Raw genomic sequence first — 24,575 nt, forward strand, 5'->3', positions numbered from 1 at the left:
AAGTTTTTAATAAAAAAGAAACAAACACACAGGATTGAAATCTGATGCTGACATGGCAGAGTTAATCTTGGAATTAACTTCTCAGTAGTTACACATGTTAACTCTACCAAGAATGGTCCCAAGCCCGGCTGCAAAAGGAGAAGGGTTGGGCATGGGGCTAGCAACTACACCCCACAAAAACCCAGAGCTACAGAAATGTCAACAGAAGCTCCGAAGATCTCATCCTTGGGAGACAAGGGACATATATAGGGGTTTCACAAACATGAGAAAATCTCCAAATCCAGAGCAACACACACAAAATGCTGGACTCAGCAGCTCAGGCAGCATCTATGGAAATGAGTGAACAGGCCAGGGCCCTTCTCCAGGACTGATGAAGGTTTCAGCCCAAAATGTCGACTGTTTACTCTTTTCCATAGATGTTGCCTGGCCTGCTGAGTTCCTCCAGCATTATGTGTATACTGTCTCTATAGGGGCGACGGGCTGTAAGTAAGTAAGTTACATGTGTTATACCACCACATGTGATTGAGTTTTTAAATTTCCATGACAATGGCAGAAACCCAGGAAGAAGACAAGGTTTGTTGATGGATCTGATGAAGGTCAGCTGGTTTCACGGCTTGTACCTCTGATACCTGCAGTTAACTAGTTTGCAGACTGTTCTCTTCTACGAATGTGTTTTCTTCCCCAACAGACAACTCAAATTACATGCTGCATGGAGCAAGGAAGAGACGGCAGTTCAATAGCAACTGATGAGCCTTGCTGACGTACATGTTTAGCAAGATAACATATGACCCACTAACTATTTGATTGAAACAATCCTCTTACAAATCTGACAGCAACAGTAACAAGCATGCTTAAATTAAACACTTAAAACCAAAATGTTTTGGATGCTCAAAATCTGAAATGAAAACATGAAATGCTAGAAACACTCATCAGGTCAGTTAATGGTTCACTTTGATGAGTTCTCAGAACCAGGTAGTTCTGTTCAGAAAAAAAAACTGGTTTGAAATGCTGTATTTATTTATGTTTTGTATGAAATGTTTGTATTTATTTCCAGCATCTCCAGATTCACTCGTGTTGCCTTTTAAATGCTGAACTTGTTTATTTCTTCACAGACAATGCTGACATGATGAGTGTTTTCAGTATTTCTGATTTTATTTACATATCATATTACATGTCAAGAAAGTAATATTCAGATATCATACAGGACCACAATTCTGAGCGTCAGTCAGCACCTGGAAACATCCAAATCTGCCAGACTGTAACATATGAAACCATTTCATTAATTTGGAGACTGCTTTTATAGTATGATATTTAATATGTCTTAATGTATAGAATATTTTATCCTGACGGCATCATTAATAAGATGACTTAAAGAAAACATTTTCTTATGCTATTTTATAAGAGTTATTACCCCTCAATATCATGCTCTTGAACCAGTGAGGATAACTTCTCTGAACTTCACTTGCCCCATCACTGAATATTCCCTCAACCCATGGACTCACTTTCAAGGACTCGTCATCTCATGTTCTTGATATCTGTTGTTTATTTATGTATGTTTTCATTTGCATTGCACACTTTGTTGTCTTCTGCACATTGGTTCTTTGTCCACCCTGTTGGGTGTGGTCTTTCATCAATTCTATTGTGTTTCTTGCATTTACTGTGTATGCCCACAAGAAAATGAGTCGCAGGGTTGTATACGATGACATTTATGTACTTTGAACTTCGTCCACTACTCCAATGTGTCTGTTATGTCATTGTTGCTTTATTAAAAGTAAATTGATTCTCAAAGTACATGCTTGTCACCATACGACACAGCTGGCTATTTCAATGAACAGAATCTATAACGCCTTTTCCAAAACATTTGGAGTTCGAAATACTGTTCAAGCAGTGTCAGAGTATGGATTTGAGTCTGCAACTACATTATAAATCAATAATCTTCGTAAAAGCATTGTGGGGAAGATACAAGTTGTTGCTGGGTTCATTTTTGATAATTGCCATGCACTACCATTTCGATGGTTTTTTAATTAAAATTCAGCCTGGAATAGGCCCTCCTGGCCCTTTGAGCCACGCTGCCCAGTAACACCCGACTTAATCCTAGCCCAACCACAGGGCCAATTCACAATGGCCAATTAACCTACCAACTGGTACGTCTTTGGACTGTGGGAGGAAACCAGAACACCTAGAGGAAACCCACATGATCACAGGGAGAACATACAAACTCCTTACACTCAGTGGCAGGAATTGAACTCGGGTTGTCTGTACTGTAAAGTGTTGTGCTAACTGCTACATTACCAATGATGAGCGACTTTATCAGAGTTCAGGCTACCACTGTCTCACAAGTAAAAAGAATCGTGTGCCTTGTTACAGAGAATTACATGTCTAAGTAGGATAGCTTAAAAATAAAGCACAAAGTATAGTATTAAAATACACTAAGCTTATAACATTAACCAAAATGAATTACAGTTATACTGTTTGCATTGGTTTTATGTAAGACTAGACTATAATTCATCATAACTTTTCCCCAAGAAGAACCATTGCTGTCATTATCACATCGGCTATAAACAATTGATCTATGGGAAGTTTCAGCATCAGTTAAAAAGTCATTTCCTAAAGGTCAAAAATATTTACATATCTCAACATTTTCATGAACTGCTGGATTTACCACCCTCCACTGGACAGACAGCAGATCTCAGAATAGCTTAAGAACTGGGGCAGCTCAGTAGCGTAATGGTTAGTGCAATGCTCTACAGTACCAGCAACCAGGATTCAATTCTCCCTGCTGTCTGTCAGGAATTTGCATGTTCTCACCATGACCGCATGAATTTCCTCTGGGTGTTCCAGTTTCCTCCCACAGCCCAAAGACCTACCGATTGGTGGGTTGATTGGTCATTATAAGTTGTCCCGTGATTAGGCTGGGGTTAAATCTGGGGTTGCCTTTTAAAGCTGGAGTTTGCAACACAGAAGAGCCTGTTCTGCACTGTGTCTCAATAATTATAAATAAATAGATAGATAGATAGATAGATAGATGTATGTGACCTCCATTGTAGGATGCCCACAAACCAATCACTAGATGGGTAATCGCTAGAAGCAGCAAATTCCCAGTCCTAATTTGCATTCTTTTGGTGAATTACCCAGAAAGCATTTGATATGGAGCAGTGGAAGGCCACTGAACAGTGTGATAATCCACGTTATTTTGATCTTTCTTCTATATCTATTATTAACATTTATCCAAATCTGTCACAGCACATCATTCACTTTTATACACTAAGTGGATTCTTGAGCGCCAGATTGAAGCTGGAAAAGGAGAGATATCCCATGAGACATTTAAGTACAATGGGCCCACACTCGCTGAGTTTGGAAGGAGAGCTATCTCAGTGAAGCAGGAAGATTCTCCTTAGATTTGGCAGGATAAATGGTTCATGGACATTTCCTTTGTCTGTCTGGACCTCACAGGCTTGGACAAAGACATGGACAAAGTCACGAGATGAGAAAAAAATGCTTTATTCATATGGTTACAGAACATCTCTTCCTCGGGAGATTTTTATTGCTTATCAATAAAGATACTTAGGGCTGATAGCGATAGTGAGTAAGATTATTCTTATTATTCCTTGCTATCTTCATTATTCCTTCTTAGATGCGGATAATAAGAGGACAAAGATGAACCACAATATGACAAGGAGGGTTCATTTAGTTTCTCCCCGTTTTGAACTTTTTAAAGCTGCTACTTATATTTATTTATTGAGATATAGCACAGACCAGGCCCTTCCAGCCCTTTGAGCCGTGCCACCCAGCAATCCCCTGATTTAATTCTAGCCTAATCTCGGGTTAATTTATAATAATCAATTAGCCTAATAATTGGTATGCCTTTGGATTGTGGGTGGAAACTGGAGCACCTGGAGAAAACCCATGTTTGTACGTCACGGAGACAATATACAAACCCCTTAAAGGCAACAGTGGGAATTGAACCCAAGCTGCATGTACTGTAAAGCATTGTACCACCTAATTGTCCACGCCTCATTGATTGATTGGTGTGGGAGGGGTTTGAGTTCTTGTTTCTGTTTGTGCAATCTTTTTAGTGCTGGGCGGGAGGTTGATGTTTTGCTTTGAATGGCTTTCATGGTTTTCTTTGTTTTGTGGCAGTCTGGAGAAGACAAATGCCAGAGTTGTACACTTGCATACATACTTTGATAATAAATGTACCTTGTAGAAGACACTTAACACTTAAATAAATTATTCAATGCTTTTGCACATAACTGATGCATTTGTCCTCGGCACTGCTCATAATGAGTTACTGAATTTGATGTATGTTATGAGAGATAGAGTGACAAGTGCTAACTTTTAATGTATTGGGATAAGATGATCATGAAAGGTACATTGTGAAACAAAACTGAAATGCTATAGCTAAGAAACGGAGTCAGAAAAGTACAGCACAGAAACAGGTGATTCGACCTATCTTGTCCGTGCCAAACCATTTAAACTGCAAACTCCCATCGACCTGCAAATGTAACGTACATTGCTGAAGTTGCAAAACCCCTTCATATATAATTTTCTGATTTTTTTTTTTAAAAACTATATACCAGGTGCAAGATAAGCGTTGTGTTTCTCCTCTGCATCCTCACTGTCATCGCACTGTGTAAGTACATCGTATTCATTGTATGTACTCATCATATATTGTACTCACTGCATGTTTGCCATCATACCTAACTATATAAAACTTTCTTACATTGTCATCAGTAGTTGGCTTATCTATTATCACCTCTGGCAGAAGGCGTCCAACAGGTGACGTTGGAGTTGAAAGTCCACCGGCAAGTGAAACCACTCCATTGCAATCCACTGTGCTGTGCCTCTTCCCATTCACTGAAAGCACTGGCAGCATCCTGGAGGACTTACTGCACTGACTAACGTTACTGCTGCGTCTCTCACCCTGCCTGCGTGGGATAAAGAGTGAGCCCCTTCTGCTTTCGTTGTCTTCGAAAGTGCTGTGCTCATCATCAGCAAAGTCATTCTCTGACCCAATATCTTTAGTCCGAGCTTTGAAACTGAAGATGCTGCTTCTGCTATTACGCCTGGGCGAAAAGATAGATCCACGAATACTTAGTAGAGACTGAAAAAGAACAAGAATATATTTCAGTCAACTTTAAACTCTTGAACATTATCAGCACCCGATGCACCATCAATAACTCTGGGAGACGGGAGGCAAACGATAGGCTTTTATTAGCTGCAAGAAACCACCACACAACATCCTGGAGACTGAGGGGGGAGCAGTGCCTCCAATCACCTTTATCCAGGGGTCTGTGGGAGGAGCCACAGGAGCAGTCAGCAGAGGGGCGTATCCAGACAGATATATGTAGTTCACCACAGCACCTTTTTATTCAGTATTTAGTTACTTAAACTAGAAATTTCTTGTAACTCTGGGACTTGGCAAGAAGGCTAGCACTGTTTTAACCTGAATAAACCTTCTAATCAAAAGGTAATATCTTGCCTTTGTATGTCCAGCAGAATTGTTTTCAAAATAAATAGAAAACTCATGAATAATCATGATGTTAAGCACAAATGGCAAAATTAAAAGGTATTCAAAACTTTACGTCTGCCCTGTCAGAAATACATACACATCCATATATTGTATTCCATCTTCTTTGCCTTTTCAGAATCAAACTCACTCTATTGACAAATGGGAAAGAGTAAACAGTCAACGTTTCCGGCCAAGGCCCTTTCTTCACAACTGAGAGGGAAGGGCAAGATGCCTGAATTGGAAGATGGTTGAGAGGAAAGATGTGCTCGACCATGTGCCCACCCAGAACACAGCCACGTATCCTTCCAGGAGCTTGTCTTCGATTTCTCCTCACCTGCCTTTTAATTCCTCCTTTTCCCTTCCCTTTCTCCTATGATCAACTCTTCCCTCCTATCAGTTTCTTTCTCCTTCAGCCCTTGACCTTTCTCAACCACCTGGCTTCACCTATCTCCTTCCAGCTAGCCTTTTTCCCTCTCCACCCACCTTCTAATTCAGGCATCTCCCCTTCCCACTCAGTCCTGAAGAAGGTCTTGCCCCAAAATATCGACTATTTACTCTTTTCCATAGATGCTGCCTGACCTGCTGAGTTCCTCCAGCATTTTGTATGTGTTGCTCTGAAATGCTTGTGGTTCAGTGCCAACCACAAAACACAGTACAGTACAGCAATGAATAACACAACAGCAACCAATAATCTACAAGACAATAGTGCAAACGGCCATGAGCAATCAACAATTAACAGAATGTTCATGTGTAAATGTCCATAATGAAACTTAAATAAATGTGAAGATATGAACAGACTCAATAATTATCAACAGAACAAGGAGAGCAGGCAAGACCACTTAGTGGATGTTGTGCAGGGTTAGTTAGGGTATTACACGTGAGTGAATTTTGTTGTGAAACTGGATAGCTATAGGAAAGATGACATGTAGTCCTGTTGGTGATGGTCTTGTAGCATCTCCCTGATGGCAATTTGGTGAATCATAGACTGTTAGGCTGGGCAATTCTCCTAAACTGTTCATCTCCTTCTGTAAACTCCCTGATCCTCAACACTACCTGCACCTATCTCTGCAGATTAGGTGATAAGGGCGGAGATTATAACTTTTCCTTAGAAACTATGGGAAATTAATTAACCAATGGACTTTCGTAACAATCCAGCACCACTTCAGTAGTTGTTTGGCACGATTTCACATTCAACTCCTTGATCGTAAGTTCAATTCAATGTGAATAGCTATAGTGCTGACAACAGCAAAAATTACAGTCATCTTGATATTAACATACACACATTTTCAAACTGTCTATACATTTGAAAAGCATATGCATTTTAAATAGTTGGATATGGCTCATAACACAGTTCTTTATTCAGCTTAAAATACCTAAGGCTTGAAGATTTCTGCCACCATCTGATTTATTTAAGAAAATACATTCTGGTTACCGAATGTTGTAAAGAAAGAGGCATTAGTCACTGCAGTTGATAGAAATTTTCATTCTAAATTGATACTTCAAAAGGCACACTATTCTGTTTGTTTCTTTTCTACGAATTTAAATAGTATGACAGTGGCCAAAGTGCCAAATGTGAAACTGCAGAAGCAAGGCTCTGATATATCATACAGTATGTCAGAATGAGGGTTTTACGTCACTTTTGTACAATGAGAAATCACACTGTCATCACAGAAATATTGCCAATTGTGCAGTGTGACTGGTAGTGGACATTATGGTGGCAGGAGACTGATTGTAAGTTCTTTCTCATGTAACTGAACTTTCCCAATAGCATAATCACATTTACTTGCATATGTGCAAACTGTGACACAGAAATTGGGCATGCTTCGAAAAGCAAAGGCAACAGTATGACAAAATGTACAAGGAAGTATGTATATCCATTATCTGTAGCCGATGCCACATTTTATTATTCATTTACTTAGTTATTTATTGAGAGATAGTGGCTCTTCCAGCCCACCACCCCACAATACCTCGCTTTAATCTTAGCCTAATCATGAGACAATTTACAATGGCCAATTGACATAACAAGTACATCTTTGGACTGTGGGAGGAAACCCACGCGGTCACAGGGAAAACATACGAACTCTCTATAGGCAGCAGCGGGAATTGAACTTGTGGCTAGTGGAGCTAACCATTACACTACCATGCCAAACCGATTATGAAATCAATTTATGTACACAATGGGACACAATGTGTTACTAACACAAGACACAATGTTGTAGATTCTGAAATTTTATCGCATTGGAACTGACTAGAATCAGGATGGTGGTAGAGAACTGCTACGCTAATGTCTGCTGTCTGCTATGTCGCTTTGAAGTTGTACATGATCATAATGATATGAATCTTTTACATCAATCAGACTCACATAATGGTAGCATTACTTTGAATGATGCCACTTATGTGATCACTGCCTCTTAGTTTTCATCTGATCTAATACCACTATTATCTCCTCTACATTTATTTTGGTTTTGGCACCAGCCTCTTCTCTAGTGAGCTGGTTACACAATACTCACTTCTATTGAAGACGAATGCTGTGCAGCAAGAAAATATTATTTTTTTGCCCCTAACAACTTTTCCTTTGACCATCCTTTTAACATGTCCATGTTTATGAATTACTTTTGTGTTCTTTTCTCCCATTTGCCCCTCTTATTTAGCTTGACTAATATCTTCTGGTACTTTTTGTGGATTCATTGCTGAGTTATGAAGTTGAAATTTATCATAATACATTTTTGACAGTATCTTACTGTAGGATACCAGGAAAGCCCGACATATCTGAGTATACAAGAGACAGCTTGGTGAGATGGGATTCGCAATGGTAATTACAGTGAAAGGCAGATCATGCAATACCTATTCCAGTCCTTGCAGCTTAGTGGTTCATGCACGTTATGGGAAAAAAAGTTCATAACCTTATTCATCTAAGTTTCCCTGCTCTTTTCACATTACTACATATTGTTACCACCATTGAGATCACCATTTCCCAATCCTTCCTCAAATTAGACCATAAGACCATAAGATGGAGGAATAGAATCAGGCCATTTTGCCCATCAAGTCTGCTCCACCATTTCATCATGACTGATCCATTTTCCCTCTCAGCCCCAATCTCCTGCCTTCTCCTGTTATGATCCCAGCCCCCTCCTTTTTGAGAATCGCCAGATCGCTATTAATTCGGGTTTTGGGCCCAGGAAGTGTGAGAGAATCCTCAGCAGGACAAAGCAACGCATTTGGCCATTGTTTCTTGGAGACACCTTGGTGAATTACGATCCTATACTACGTGCCAGCTCTCAGGTCAACGTGGGCTGGGCTACGTGCACACCCTCAGGCGATGTGGGCTGGGGGATTGCATCACCCCACCCGATTGACATCTAAAACCCTGCAAGTCCAGATAAAAGGTAGGCTGCAGGGGACAGTCTCTCAGCGACGCAACAGAAGGAGACACCATCGCCCATCGCTCCCGTGATAACGGGAAGCTATTCAGAAGCCACGTGTGGTCCGTTTCCCCTGGCCTAGGAAACGAGTGGCTGATAACACCGAAAAGGACTTCGAACTGACAACGGGGAACCCACGTTCCCGATTCAATGGTTTGCATCCAAAAAGACTGGCAAGTTTCTTTTCTCACCAGAAATCTCTCTCTCTCTCTCTCCAACACGTGAAACCCAGCGGTTCCCAAAAGGCAAAAAGCCTGCTGACTTCTGAGTGACTTTTATATTTCCATCGGACTCAGTATTATCCCCTAGACAAACGATAGAACTATTTCTTATTGATGATTATTACTATACCCGCGCTTTAGATTGAGTATTGACGACGTATATTATCTGTATGTTTGCATTAACCTTACTTTTGTGTCCCTTTATAAAATAAAGACTGTTAAAAATAGAACCATCGGACTTTAGCGGACCTCTCTATCTTTGCTGGTAAGTGATCCAGTTACGGGATACGTAACACTCCCCATATCCCTTCACCAATCAAGAATCTATAAACCTCTGGAAGATTTATTTTCCAGCAAGACAATGACCCCAACCATAAAGCCAAAGCTACACAGGAATGGCTTAAAAACAACAAAGTTAATGCCCTGCAGTGGCCAAGTCAGAGTCCATACCTCAATTTAACTGAGAATTTGTGGCTGGACTTGAAAAAGGCTGTTCATTCACGATTCCCATGCAACTTGACAGGGTTTGAGCAGTTTTGTAAAGAAGAATGGAGAAAATTGCAGAGTGCAGGTGTCCAAAGCTGATGGAGACCTATCCACACAGACTCAAGGCTGTAATTGCTGTCAAAGGTGCATCTACTAAATGCTGACTTGAAGGGGGTGATTAACTATGCAATCAATTATTTTGTGTTTAATAATTGTAATAAATTTAGACCAATTTGTAGAAATTTGTTTTCACTTTGACATAAAAGAGTCTTTTCTGTTGATCAGTATCAAAAAAGCCAAATTAAATCCAATGTGATTCAATGTTGTAAAACAATAAAACATGAAAACTTCCTAGGGGTGTGAATACCTTTTATAGGCACTGTATTCAATGACTTGGCCTCCACAGCTGCATGTGGCAATCAAATACACAGGCTCACTGCTCTCTGGTGAAAGAAATTCCTCTTCATCTTTGTTCTAAAAGGGCATCCTTCTATTCTGAGGCTGTGTCCTCTAGTCTTAAACTCCCTACACCATAGGAAACACCCCCTCCACATCCCCTCTATTGAAGCATTTCCACTTTCATCTTAATTGTTTTACTTGTTAAGAATGAGTCACTGGAAACACTTACAGTGAATCCATCAGTTGTTCCATTATAGCAGGGGTTCCCACGGACCCCTTGATTAATGGTATTGGTCCATGACATAAAAAGGTTTGGGAACCTCTGCATTATAGTCTTTCTTTTGAAATATAGTAGGATTATCACTGAAATATATGTAGTGGCATAATACTTTAATTTATTTCCATACCTGCTGTGGAGAGGAGTTCTTTTTTTCATAAGAAAGGCAGTTACGATCAATGGAAAATCGAAAGCCATTCCCTTTTCTTCCACTGTCTTCTGATTCTGATTTGTGCATCTTTTCCTCATCCTTATCCTCAGTTCCCAGTTCCGTTTGTTTCCGCTTTTTCCGTCGGTTTCGTCTTTCCTTGGCACTTTTTGAACTAAGCTTTGATGCTTCTGAGGAACTCTGTGACATTTCACATATTCCAACTCTTCCACTTCCATCCTCCTCCTCGGCAGCTAGTGCTGCAGCAGCCTGTGCATCGGGGAAAAAAGCACCACTGCTTTTAGTGAGCGCCTTACCAAATCATACAAGAGGTATATCGCTCTGCAAAACTCTTAAACACATAGCGAGGATGCCTCAGACTTTTGCACAGTACTCTGGTCATTTTATGTTTTGCACTGTACTGCTGCAGCAAAAAAACCCAAATTTCATGATATCTGTCAATGATGATAAATCTGATTCTGAAATGGGACCCTATTGTGAACTGAGAGAGAGAAGGGGCAGGGAGTGGGAAATTATGTTTGTGAAAGGGGGAAGGGAGAGGACAGGAAGCAGGAAGCACCAGAGAGGCATTCTATAAAGATCAATAAACCAATTGTTTGGAAGCACCCGGGAGATATTCTGTAATGATCGATAAATCAATTGTTTGGATCCTCCAGAGAGACGTTCTGTAAAGATCAATAAACCAATTGTTTGGTATCAATTGACCTCGCCTGGTGTCTCAGGGGTGGGTGTGTCTGCACCGACGCCACCTCCCACCAACCCTGACATGCCTTCTCTGCCACCTGTCCCACACCCATCCCATGGCACTCCACCCTCACCGCTCCCAATATTCTTTGAGCCTGCCAGATTTAAACTCCATATTCGTTGCTCCATATTGACAAATACAGTACTATATAAAATCGAAAAAATGTACTTATATAAAGTGAAAAACTCGCAGAAGGAGGACGTTGTGTCTGTGAAGTTTTCAGCATCTAATTTACTGCACAGATGAATACCGTTGAGGGAGGGGGGTCGTGACCAATCGGGGAACTGCAGCAGCAGCCACGTGCTCATGTACAGGATGCTCAGAGCAGCTGCAGAAGATTAGGAGGGAGGCTGAGCAGCCAGAGGCTGGGTAGAAAGGGGAAGGAGGTCCTACGCAGTCAGTATAGGGATTTAAGAAAGAAAGTGAAGAACAGGACCTCCAACGTAGTAATCTCTGGATTATTCCTAGAACGACGTGCTGGCTAAGGCAGGGAAAGGATAATAGTATAGATGAATGAGTGGTTAAGGAAGTGATGCAGGGGGAAGGGTATCAGATTTCTAGATCACTGGGATCTCTTCTGGGGAAGGTATGACCTGTACAAAAAGGATAAGCTACCACAGAACCCGAAGGGGACCAACAACCTTACAGGCAGGTTTGCTAGAGCTGCTGTTGGAGGGTTTAAATGGAGTTGTCAGGGAATAGGAACTAGAATGATCGGGCTGAGGACTGGGTAGTTTATATACTAGTCAATGCATTATGTCACTAAGCTCTGAGGAAGAACAGGCAAAAAGGGCAACAGTTCAGTCAGTGAGATGAGATGAAGTGTAACTTGGGGTCAAAATCATAAAGGGTGGTGAATTGACCGTAGGAGATTGACCGATATGATGTTGTGGGCATTGCTGAGTTGTGAATGAAAGATTATAGTTACGAGCTTAATGTCCAAGGATACACATTGCATTGAAAGGACAGGCAGGTAGGCAGAGGGGTGGAGTGGCTCTGCTGGTAAAAAAGTGAAATCAAATTCATAGAAAGAGTTGACATAGGATTGGAAAGTGTAGAACCTGTGTGAGTGAAATTAAGAAATTTCAAGGATAAAGACCCTGATGGGAGTTATAAACAGGCCTCTGTAGATTAGCCAGGACGTGTGCTACAACTTACAATGGGAGATAGAAAAGGCATGTAAAAAGAGCAATGTTGCGATAATCATGGGGGAATTTCAATATGCAGGTGGATTCTGAAATCAGGTCAGTGCTGGGTCCCAAGGGAGGGAGGCTGTAGAATGCTTACAAAATTGTTCTTTATTGCAGCTTGTGGTTGAGCCCGCTAGGGGGAAGGTAATTCTGGATTGAGTGTTCTGTGGTGAACCGGAATTGGGAGGCAGTGATCATAATATGATAGAATTAACTATGCAGTTTGGAAGGAGAAGATTAAGTCAGATTTATCATTATCGCAGTGGACTAAAGGGAATTAAAGAGGCATGAGACAAGAGCTGGCCAAAGCTGATTGAAAGGGTCACTAGCAGGGATGACAACAGAGCAGCAATGGCTGGAGTTTTTGGGGGCAATTTGAAAGTTGCAGGACAAATGCATCCCAAAGATGAAGCAGCATTCTAAAGGGAGGATGCAGCAATTGTAGCTGCTAAGGGAAGTCAAAGACAGTATAAAAGGGAAAGAGGGGGCATATAATATCGCAAAAAATAGTGGGAAGTTAGAGGACTGGGAAGCATTTAAAAACCAGCAGAAGGCAACCAAATAAACCATACAGAAAGAAAAGAATATGGAGGTAAGCAAGCCAATAATATCAAAGAGGTTCTTGATTAGTCAGAGCTTCAGGGGTAATGGGGAGAAGGCAGGAGAATGGGGTCGAGAGAGATAATAATTCAGCCATGATGAAATGGCGGAGCATTCAATGGGCCAAGTGGCCTAATTCTGCTCCTATGTCTTATGGTCTATAATACTACAATAATTTCAAAAAGCTTACAGTCAGGAAATTGACCAATACAGAATACTATACTGATCATTACTAAAGTGCAACAAGGCCTTTTCAACAAGTGCTAGGAAATGACATGATGAAAACCTTACCTGAGCTTCTTCTTGGTGTCTTTTCAGTTGCTCAAGCATTTGCTGAAACTCTGCTTCTTTTTGTACTGCTTCCTCTAAGGTGGCCTGGTTTTGCTCATCATAGGCCATTGCAACAACAGCCAGAATCAAATTGACCAAGTAGAAAGATCCCAGGAAAATGACCAGCACAAAAAATATCATGTACGTTTTTCCAGCAGCTCTCAGGGTCTGACAGAACAAAGTGTTAAACTCCCCATTACTCTTAGATTGTCTTTACTCAGAGATCAGAGATTACATAAAGACAACATACTCCTTCGTAAGAATTCAAACTTGTGGTGGCACAGTAGCGTAATCATTAACACAAAGCTTTACAGTGCCAACAACCCAGGTTCAATTCCCGCCACTGTCTGTAAGGAGTTTGTACGTTCTCCCTGTGACCACGTGGGTTTCCTCTGGGTCCTCCGGCTTTCTCCCATAATCCAGGGACATAACAGTTGGTAGGGTTAATTGATCATTGTAAATTGTCCCGTGATTAGGCTGGGATTAAATCTGGGGATTGGTGATTGCATTATGGTGAAATGCATTATGACACTGGTGGTAAATTGACCAAAAATTAATCACGTAAACTCAGTGATTGTTTCCGTGTTTCTAAAAAAATGATTAATAATAAACAAAATGGGGGACGTCACGTGATGACGTAGGATCGAGACATGGAAATCCAGCTCTCCCGTAAAAAAACCAGTAAAATAATGTTTAAGTGAAGAAAAGTTAGTAAATACTTCTTAAAAATTACTTATAAGCTACTCAGGATTGTCTTAAGATATGTCTCCTAAACAGAAGCAGAAGAAAACTACTACTTTGAAGACAACACAAGTTGGAAAAGAATCGAGGCCGGCCACCATGAAAGAGCCTCGTGCTCAAGTGCATTTTACCTCTGGCGATACAGAACAGGAAACTACGGCAACATCAACCGTTTCCAAAAGAAAAAGAGCAACAGGAATTGCGCATGCGTGAAGGAAGGGCCATGCGCAAACACGAGCAACCCAAACTACAAATCCCAGCTATGATCGGAACTGAAAGTGAAAGTGAATATGAGGTGGAATCAGATTCTCTGGATAAATCAGATGAAGATGAAGAGACAAACAAAGAAGAGCAACAGTAAGAGGTTGGAGGTGATAGTGGAGATATAAAAAACTTTGGTGCAAATAATGCATGAATTAAAAGCATTAAAAGTTTAAAATTAAAATTTTAAAAGTTATTAAAAATATGAAGATTCTGTTTGATAAAATGATGAAAAGACAGGACAAAATGGACAAGAAAATGAAAAACTTGGAAGAAACAACGGGAGACACCATTGATGGAGTGAATAAAATGGAAAGATAATATTTCTGCCTGGATATCAGAAAGAAAATGGTTATTGGAAAAAGTGGATGTACTTGAAAATTTTAGCTGATGAAATAATATTAAGATTGTTGGACTTAAAGAAGGTATAGAGGGAGAGGATCCAATAAATTTTTTTCAAAAATGGATTCCGGAAATTTTGGAAATGGAAGAAGGAACCCAGTTAATTGAAATTGAAAGGGCTCACGGAGCCTTACGATCAAGACCTCAAGTTGATCAAAATCCACGATTAATTTTGATAAAATGCTTAAGATATCAAGATAAAGAAAAGATCCTGAAGGCGGCTGCCCAACGTGCCAGAAAGAGAAACGGGCCATTGATGATAGAAGGGAAAACAGTTCTTTTCTATCCTGATATAAGTTATGACCTTTTGAAGAGAAAGAAGGAATTTAACCCAGCGAAAAGAGTTTTATGGGAAAAGGGTTATAAATTTATATTGCACCACCCAGCAACCCTGATCATTTATTTGGATGACGGAAAAAGATCTTTTACTGATTATCGGGATGCGGAAGAATTTGCACAAGAACTCCCAAATATTCGCAAACCACAGACAAAGATTTCAAAGTGAAACGGATTAAAGATGAAGACAGGGACAGTGAATGGAGTTGATGGATGTTTAAGGACAGAAGAATACTTAAATATATTCTTAATTATATGATACAGGGGGAGAAAGGTAAAAATTTGAGAAATATTAATCGAGAGTACTGATATTATTTTTTCTTCTCTTATATATATTTTTTTATGTTACGTGGGAGCTGGGGGGACTTCAGATTGATTGCTATGGGATTCATGTGTGTAATCATGGCGACTGCCATGACCTGTACAACGGAGGGGGGTAATGTTGTGGGTTTTTTTATTCACAACATTAGTAGGGGGGTATTTTGTTTTTTTTTTCTTTATAATCTATTATTCTTTAATCTTTCTTTCTTTGCCTGGACAATTGGGGGGGGGGGGGGGAAGACACATAGCAACACAGAGAATTTTAAAAAGATTCCCCAAGGTACTACGAAAGTTGAAAAGTTAGGTATTACTATAGACTGGAGTAACCCTGTTAAAAATAATGATTAATTTACTGAATTTTTTAAGTTTTAATGTTAATGGGCTTAATGGACCGGTGAAAAGAAAAATAATTTTAACATACATTAAGAAACTGAAAATAGATATAGCTTTTAGCTGCATTCCATTTGAAAAAATTACTTATAATTTAAGAGATAAATATGAAATATTTCTGAAAATTTGGCGCCCTTATTTACAAAAGATAGGATTAAATATATAGGTGCTCCGAAGATAAAATTATTGGTTACTTGGGGAAAGAAATAAATATATATACTAAAGCTACTATGAACTCCATGGAGCATGCGGGGATCTTCCGATATCCAGGCACTCTTTCTTTCTTTCTTTTTTTTTCTCTTTTTACAGGGATATGTTAGGGGGGGAGGGGTTAAGGGGAGGGGGGAAGGGTTGATAATTTTTTTTTCCTTCTGTAACCATTTGAAAATTCAATAAGAATTTTTATTAAAAACATAAAATAATCAAAGAATAACATTAAGATCATTCTCAATATTTCATTTAAATAATAATGGTTCCAACAAATAAAAGATATCAGAAGTGCATACAAACTAGACTTTTCAAAAAGTTGTAACATTTCATTATTTTAGTAAGCATATCTGCGTCTGGCAGAATAATTTATAGCAATATAAATTTTCATAGAATCATTAATCTACATCATATTACAAGCCCTTCTGCCCACAATATCGTGCCGACCATGTAACCTACTCTAGAAACTGCCTAGAATTTCCCTACTGTATAGCCCTCAATTTTTCTATGCTCCATGTACCTTTCCAACGGTCTCTTAAAAGATCCTATTGTAATTGCCTCTACCACCATTGGTGGCAGTGCATTCCACACACCCACCACCCTGTGTGTAAAAAAACAACAAACAAAAAATTTACCTCTGACATTCCCATTGTACTTACTTCCAAGCAGTTTAAAACTATGCCCCCTCCTATTAGCCATTGCACTATTACTACATCGACTCAGGCCAAGGGGGCCAGCATCGGGCATTGCAGCCCTGGGAGAAATGCCTCTGAATTTCCACATGATCAATGCCTCTCATCATCTTATACACCTCTATCACGTCACCTTTCATCCTCCGAGAAAAGACCGAGTTCACTCAGCCTATTCTCATAAAGCACGCTGTCCAATCCAGGCAACATCCTTGTAAATCTCCTCTGCACTCCTTCTATAGTATCCACATCCTTCCTGTAACATGGTGACCAGAACTGGACACAGTACTCCAATTGGGGCCTAACTAAGGTCTTGTATAGCTATAACATTACCTCACGGCTCTTGAACTCAATCCCATAGTTGATGACAGCCTACACATCATACGCCTTCTTAATAATACTTCAACCTGTGCTGGAACTTTCTATGGCCATGGACCCCAAGATCTTGCTGGTTCTCCTCACTGCCAAGAGACTTACCATTAATATTATATTCTATCTTCAAATAGGACCTACCAAAATGAACTAGCTCACACTTAGCTGGATTGAACTCCATCTGCCACTTATCAGCCCAATTCTGCATCCTATCAATGTCCCGCTGTAACCTCTGACAACCTTACAGACTATCCACATCACCCACAACCTTTGTGTCATTGGCAACCTTACTAACCCACCCTTCTACTTCCTCATCCAGGTCACTTATAAAAATCACGAAGAGGAGTTCATCCCAGAACAGATCCCTGCGGAGCACCACTGGTCATCGACCTCCATGCAGAATATGAAACATCTACAGCCAAAAGTTATTTTATAACTTTTATGTGAGAATGAATAGTTCAAGTCAAACTTCTTTGGGAAAATGTTTCACAGAAATCTTGGACATTTATGGCACTGAAGAAGGCCACTTAAGTCATTAAAATAGTTATATAGTCATTATATGAATTGTCACAGCTAGGGGTCATTTATTATGTGAACTTTATTTTCTCAGTGCAGCCTTGTGGGTATGCAGTGTCCCATGGATTGTTTACCTTTTATGAATGACTAATTGTTTGTCTTTGGACTAGCTCTGGTTTTTCACGTTGCTTTGCAGGTGTGTCATTTGATATCATGGGGATTGTTAAACTCTCTTTGTATTTATCACTTTTATTCAATTTGGGGTAATTAAATTTGCACGGGATTTTGTAGTTGTTGTCTTTGGGGGTTATTGCTTTGTCTGGACAGTGGGGCTGTCTGATTGGTCCTGAATTCCTATGAGCTCCAGGGTGTACTTCATGGGGGCATGCCAACCCCTCTTTACTTGGCTCCTGTCTCGTGAAACTCCGACCAAATCCTTCTGTATATCGTGAGTGATTTCAGTTTATCAGGGCTCGGTGTAGTTCCCCTGAGTTCTCGTTAGATTTGCTGGTTAATTTCTGTAATAAATCTTCTGTTATGTTTCAGTTGCCGAAGTCGCTGTGATTCCTGCACTTGAGTTTGCTAGTGACCCTGACATTAATAAATTGTAAATCAACTATAAAGAATGTGCCATCCTGATAACAATCAGGATGGTAACCCTTTTACAAGAAAATACGTAGTACAAACAAGATAAGCATGATCGATAGGCAAAACGTTATCACAAAGAATCAGCATTATATTGGCAATTTACCACATACTCATGCCCAAAGACAAAGCCTTGCTCAAAATCACTCTCTGGTTTCAACTCCAAGAAGTTAAACATAACTTGGGTGCTAATGAACCTTGTTAGCTGGCCCATTTCTAATCTGGACAGAGGAAGTTCTTTCCAAACTCTACAAAAACAAAGAACGCTTAGCTTCAACAAACTCCAGCTGTCTCCTTCCCAAAATGAATCCATGACTGGCTTGGAAATAGAAAGATTTTGATGATGTTCTGTGAGCGGAAGCCTGTGATCTTGGTGTATCACGTCGCAATAATCTATTGGTTCTGCTGTTGTCCGTTTAGGGCTGGGGTCCCCAGTCCAGGGTCCACAGTGCTCTTAGTTAATGGTAGGAGTCTATGGCATGGAAGAGGCTGGGAATTCTGGAGCAGGGGATAGTCTCAGCCCCCCCCCCCCCCCCCCGGCCCCGTAGGATTATATTGCTGAGTTAGTAAAACCTGCAGAGTCACAGCAAATAGAATTTAATTTAATCCTGATGAGTACTGGGTGATATATTTTGGAAGAGCTAATAAAGCTAGACATACACACCTAAGAGTAAGTCCCTATAAAATATTGAATAATAGAACAAACAGTGCACAAATCCGGGGATACATGAAGGCAGCTGCGCAGGTAAATATATTGAATTAGAAGATAGATGTGGTATTTGCTGACATAAACTAGACAGAAAAATATAGGAGCAGAGAACTTGTAGCCAACTTTATGAAGGATTGGTTAGGTCACAGATGTAGTTTGATAAAGAGTTCCACCCATGACGCTCCAGGAAGGAGGTAATTTTACTGAAGATGGTGCAGAGAAGATTCACTAGGATGTTGCCTGGGCTGGAATATTTCAGTGATGAAGAAAGACTGGATAGATCAGGTTTATTTCACATAGAGCAGGGGTTCCCAAACTTTTTTTCACACCATTGACCCCTACCATTAACTGAGAGGTCAGTGAACACCAGGTTGGGAACCTCTGAAAGATCTGAGAAACTGAGAAGCATAAATAAAGTGAAGGAAGCTTTTGCCACAGCACAAGTGTATACATCAGAGAGCATTTGTAAGTTTAAGGAAATGGATCTGAAATATATTTTTCACAATGAGAGGGTCGGACTTTGGGAACACAGGGTATGTGGAGATGGTGGAGACAGATTCTCTTGGTGCTTTCCAGTATCAAGACAAGTACTCAAATTGCCATGACAAAGAAAGTGACAGGCTAAGTTCTGGAAAATGGGATTAGTACAGATATATACTTAATGGTTGGCCTGCGCACAATGTGCTGAACAGTCTATTTCTGTGCTCTAGGGCAATACCCACTCTTGTACTATTAAAGAGCAAGGTAAATGTATGGAATATGTCATAGGGGTCCTGAAAGACAACAGCTCTCAAGCAGTTGTTACATTGGGATGTTGTGGTCTGCATTACTGATTCATAAAAAATATACTCAACCATACTGCATTTTCCATTCAAACAAAATGCACAAGGATTATTCTCACCTTCTCCACCCTAGATTAATTCATTAATGTTAAATATGCATTGATTTACAACATTGGTGTTTTCCTTTCTTTTCACAGAATAAATACTTAGATCATTCCCTGTCATAGAGTCGTAGAAAAATACAGCAGTGACACAGGCCCTTTGGCCCATCCAGTCCATGCCAAATCATGTAAATTGCACTGGACGACACCCCTACATACAAACTTCTACCTTAAGTGTTGAAATTGAGCTTGCATGCACCACTTGTGCTGGCAGCTCATCCCACACTCTCACCACCCTTTGAGTGATGTGACCATCACTGTCATGTGATCACTTCACTCATGGTAGATGCATTCACCTTACTTGTTGTCCATCACTATAAATAAAATCAAAAACAGGTTGCTTCAGGACTACATTTAAGAGCTAGGCATTGATTAAACTAAGATAATTAGTTCCCTGTCTTGTTTGTCATCATGCCATTCAAATGACTGCTATTTGAGGATGTTTTGCTCTTTATCACTTCCTTAATTTCTACACCATCATCATCATCATGTGCCGTGTCGTATCACACGGCTGATCATGGACTCCATGACCATGATTGGTCTTATTAGTTTGCCATTGCCTTCTTCTGGGCAGTATCTTTCTACACCATCAATTTATAGAGTCAGAAAAAAGTACAGCACAAAAACAGGCCTTTGGCCCATCTAGACTGTGCCGTACCATTTAAACTGCCTGCTCCTATTGACCTGCACCTGGACTGTAACCCTCCATATCCCTGCCTATCCAAACTCCTTTTCAACATTCAAGTCGGGTTTGCATGCACTACTTGCGCTAGTACACAACAACATGAGAAATAGCAGGAGTAGGCCATTTGGCCCGTTGAGCCTGCTCTGCCATTCAATAAAATCATGGCTGACCTGACCATGGACTCATCTCCACCTACCTTCCTTAATTCTTCTACTATGCAAAATTCTATCCAACCTTGTCTTAAAAATATTTACTGAGGTAGCCTCCACTGCTTCACTGGGCAGAGAAATCCACAGATCCACCACTCTCTGGAAAAACCAGCTCCTCCTCATCTCCAACCTAAATCTACTCCCCCAAATCTTGAGGCTGTCCCCTAGTGCTAGTCTCACCTACCAGCGGAAACAACTTTTCTGCCTCTATCTTATCTATCCCTTTCATAATTCTACATGTTTCTACGAGATCTCCTCTCATCCTCCGGAATCCAGCGAGTACAGTCCCAGGCAACTCAATATCTTCTCATAGGCTAACCCCTTCATCTCTGGAATCAAAATGGTGAACCTCCTCTGCACTGCCTCCAAAGTCAGTACATCCTTCCTTAAGTAACGAGACCAAGCATAATACACTGGTTTTTGATCAAACTATTGCACCCTCCATTTGTATGAGAAACTCAATCATACTGTGATCACTCTTTCCAAGAGGATCCCTAACTACAAGATCACTAATTTTACCTGTCTCATCGCACAGGACCAGATATAAGATAACATGTTTGCTCGTAGGTTCAGTAATCTAATCACGTATGAAGTCTTCCTCAAGACTGCCAAGACCCACTTGATTCAACAACCTATGTACAAGTTAAAGTGCCCATGATAACTGCTATTCCACTTTTGCATGCCTCAGATATTTCTCTGTTTATTGCCTGTGTCACTGTAACATTATTATTTGGTGCCCGATGGACAACTCGCACCAGTGATTTTTTTTTCACTTTACTATTCCTAATCTCTACCCAAATGAATTCAACACTCTTCTCCTTAGATCTTATATCCTTTCGCTATCGCCCTGATCTCATCTTTAATTAAGAGTACTACCCAACCTCTGTTACCTTCCCGACTATCCTTCCGCTTTACCTAATATTCTTAGATATTTAATTCCCAATTCTCTCCACCCTGCAACGACGTTTCTGTGATGGCCACTAAATCAGATCCCCTTGTACTGATTTGTGCCACAAGTTCACTGACCTTGTTACGAATACTATGGGCATTCAGATAAAGTACCCTCACACTTATTGTGCCTTCAAAATCTGGTAATCTTTGTCTCTGATGCACTTGACTTTTCTGCACTCCACCCTTACTTTTCTCCTTTTGCTTTTACTTTATTTTTATCCACACGTTTCTCTTTTGTTTTATCCACATTTCTCTATTCTGTTGAACCCACCCCCTGCTATCGAGTTTAAAGCCCTATCCACAACTTGCCACGATCCAGGTCCCATCACGATTCAGGTGGAGACCATTCCAATGGAACAGCTTCATCCTTCCCCAATACCAGTGCCATTTTCTCTGGAATTCAAACCCACTTCTCCAACACCAGTCTTTGAGCCAAATATTTAACTCCCTTATCTTCTTAACCCTGTGCCAATTTGCATGTGGCTCAGCTAGTAATCTAGAGATGATCACATTTTTGGTTCTGCTTTTTAATTTAGTCCCTAGCTACTCAAATTCCCTCATTCTAGCTACGTCGTTGATACCCAAATGGACCACGACAACTGGATCTTTCCCTTCCCACTGCAAATTCCTCTGCAGGTCAGATAGCTCATTCCGCTCTCCCATGACCCACTGAGTGAAGATGTTTCCCATCATATCCCATTTAACTTTTCACCTTTCACCCTTCACCTATGACCTCTGGTTATAGTTCCAGCCAACCTCAGTGGAAAAAGCCTGCTTGCATTTACCCCGTGTATACCACTCATAATTTAGTATACCTCTATCAGATCTCCTCTCAATCTCAATCTTAATTAAAATACCAGTTTCTCCAAAGAGAGGGGTGGATATCTGTCAGCTGTCAAACACCACTGAACTTCTGGATACAAACTCAGGGACATACTGCGCCTATATGCATGATCAATAAAGGAATCAGTCATTAAGAGGTAAATTGAAATATAGAATTAGGGGACAGGAAACACCTTCAATATTTTAGCCTGTAATACATGAAAAGGGAAAGAATTACTGATAGTATTTTTAGAGATGACCAAAAATAATCAAGATTTTATTCTCAAACTCCTGAATGTCTGCAGGTGCAGGAAATCTAAATCCTGGAGGAACTCAGCAGGTCAGGTAGCATCCATAATAAACATTCAAAGTTTTGAGCCAGAACTCTTCATCAGGACTGAGAAGGAAAGGGGAAGGTGCCAGAATATAAAGGTGGGGGAGGGGAATGAGATGGCTAGAAGGTGATAGGTGAAGCCAGGTGGGTGGGAAAGGTCAAGGGCTGGGGAAGGAGGGATCTGATTGGAGAGAAGAGTGCACCTTAGAGGAAAGGGATGGAGGAGGGGATCCAGGGGAAGTAACAGGTAGGTGAGAAGTAGTAAGAGGCCAGAGTAGGAAATTGAAGAAAAGAGAAGGGTGCGAGAATTTTAACTGGAAGGAGGTCAACATTCATGCTGCCACGTTGGAAGGTACCCAGTCAGAATATAAGGTGTTGCCCATCCATCTTGGCCAACATGTTGGAACGGTAATGGGAACTGGAATTAAAATGGTTGGTCATCAGGAAATCCTGCTTGTGGTGGATGATGCTGAGGTGCTTGACGAAGCATCAGGATTTTATTCTGTTGTGAACTCTGAGATTTTAATTGCCTTTAATTTGACTATGTTTAATTTAATATGAGTGAAATGTGCTGTAGATTGTACTACTGAAAAACAATGACAATATTTTGCAACTAACATTGATGTTACATGATAAATCATGCTTACCAGCTGGTAAAGGTTTTCCCAAAAGTCCTGAGTCATCAGCCGAAATAATGATAAGAATGCCCAGCTGAATGTGTCAAAGCTGGTGTAACCATAATTGGGGTTTCTTCCAGCTTTCAGGCATATATAGCCCTCAGGACATTGACTGAAAAAAATAAAATGTGAAATAATGGAAAGCACAATTTAAATATTTAATACCTTTACTTTTTATAATTTACAGCTATCATGTTGATTTTTTTTTAATCTCACACCCATAAAAGCAATCCCACATTGCTGGGTTGCTTGGCATTTGAAGCAATTTGCAGGAGACCCTTTGTCAGAAAACTTAATTCAAGTTGATGTACCTCAAAAACTCATATGCCTTTCATGATTATCATTGTGAATACCAGAATACACTGCCTTGCTGATGTTTCAAAAACAGAACTACTTACAATATTGTGCAAAACTCTTAAGGACATGCACTGCCTATAAAAAAGTATTTGCACCCCCCCCCCCCCCCCCGCCGCCGGAAGTTCTCATGTTTTAATTTTTTTAAAGAATTGCATCACATTGGATTTAATTTTGCTTTTGTGACATTGATCAACAGAAAAACACTTTCATGTCAAAGTGAAAACAGATTTCTACAAAACGATCTAAATTAATTACAAATATAAACCAAAATTTAATTGATTGGATAAGTATTCACCCCCCACTCCCTTTAATATGACACACCAAATCATCACTGGTGAAGCCAATTGGTTTTAGAAATCTCAAAATTATTTAAATAGAGATCACTGTGAGCAGTCAAGGTGTTTCAATTGCTTGTAGTAAAAATACATCTTTATCTGGAAGGTCCAACTGCTGGTGAGTCAGTATCCTATTAAAACTACACCATGTAGACAAAAGAACACCCCAAGCAATTCTATGAAAAGGTTACTGAAAAGCACAAGTCAGGAGATGGATACAAGAAAAATTCCAAGTCACTGAATATTCCTTGGAGTACAGTTAAGTCAATGGTTAAGAAATGAAAAGTAAATGGCGCAGCTGTAAACCTGCCTAGAGCAGGCC

General features: G+C 40.2%; 1 protein-coding gene across 11 annotated transcripts in view; it reads right to left on the minus strand.

Annotated features, from left to right (window-relative positions):
* Positions 1-24,575, minus strand: part of scn1laa (sodium channel, voltage-gated, type I-like, alpha) — a 150,349-nt gene that overhangs the window by 107,957 nt on the left and 17,817 nt on the right. For 2 of the 11 annotated variants that reach the window (XM_059966437.1, XM_059966429.1), the window contains exons 8-11: positions 23,532-23,673; positions 13,313-13,519; positions 10,448-10,735; positions 4,757-5,104 (exon numbers count right to left, since the gene is read on the minus strand). In XM_059966437.1, coding sequence (XP_059822420.1) covers positions 4,757-5,104; positions 10,448-10,735; positions 13,313-13,519; positions 23,532-23,673 — 985 coding nt within the window. Of the gene's footprint in view, positions 1-4,723; positions 5,122-8,607; positions 8,623-9,404; positions 9,409-10,447; positions 10,778-13,307; positions 13,520-23,531; positions 23,674-24,575 lie in introns of all 11 variants that reach the window. The other 9 variants (XM_059966434.1, XM_059966427.1, XM_059966436.1 and 6 more) reach the window with 8 other exon arrangements.

This window comes from Hypanus sabinus, chromosome 4 (genome assembly GCF_030144855.1).
Source record: "Hypanus sabinus isolate sHypSab1 chromosome 4, sHypSab1.hap1, whole genome shotgun sequence".
Lineage (NCBI taxonomy): Eukaryota > Metazoa > Chordata > Chondrichthyes > Myliobatiformes > Dasyatidae > Hypanus > Hypanus sabinus.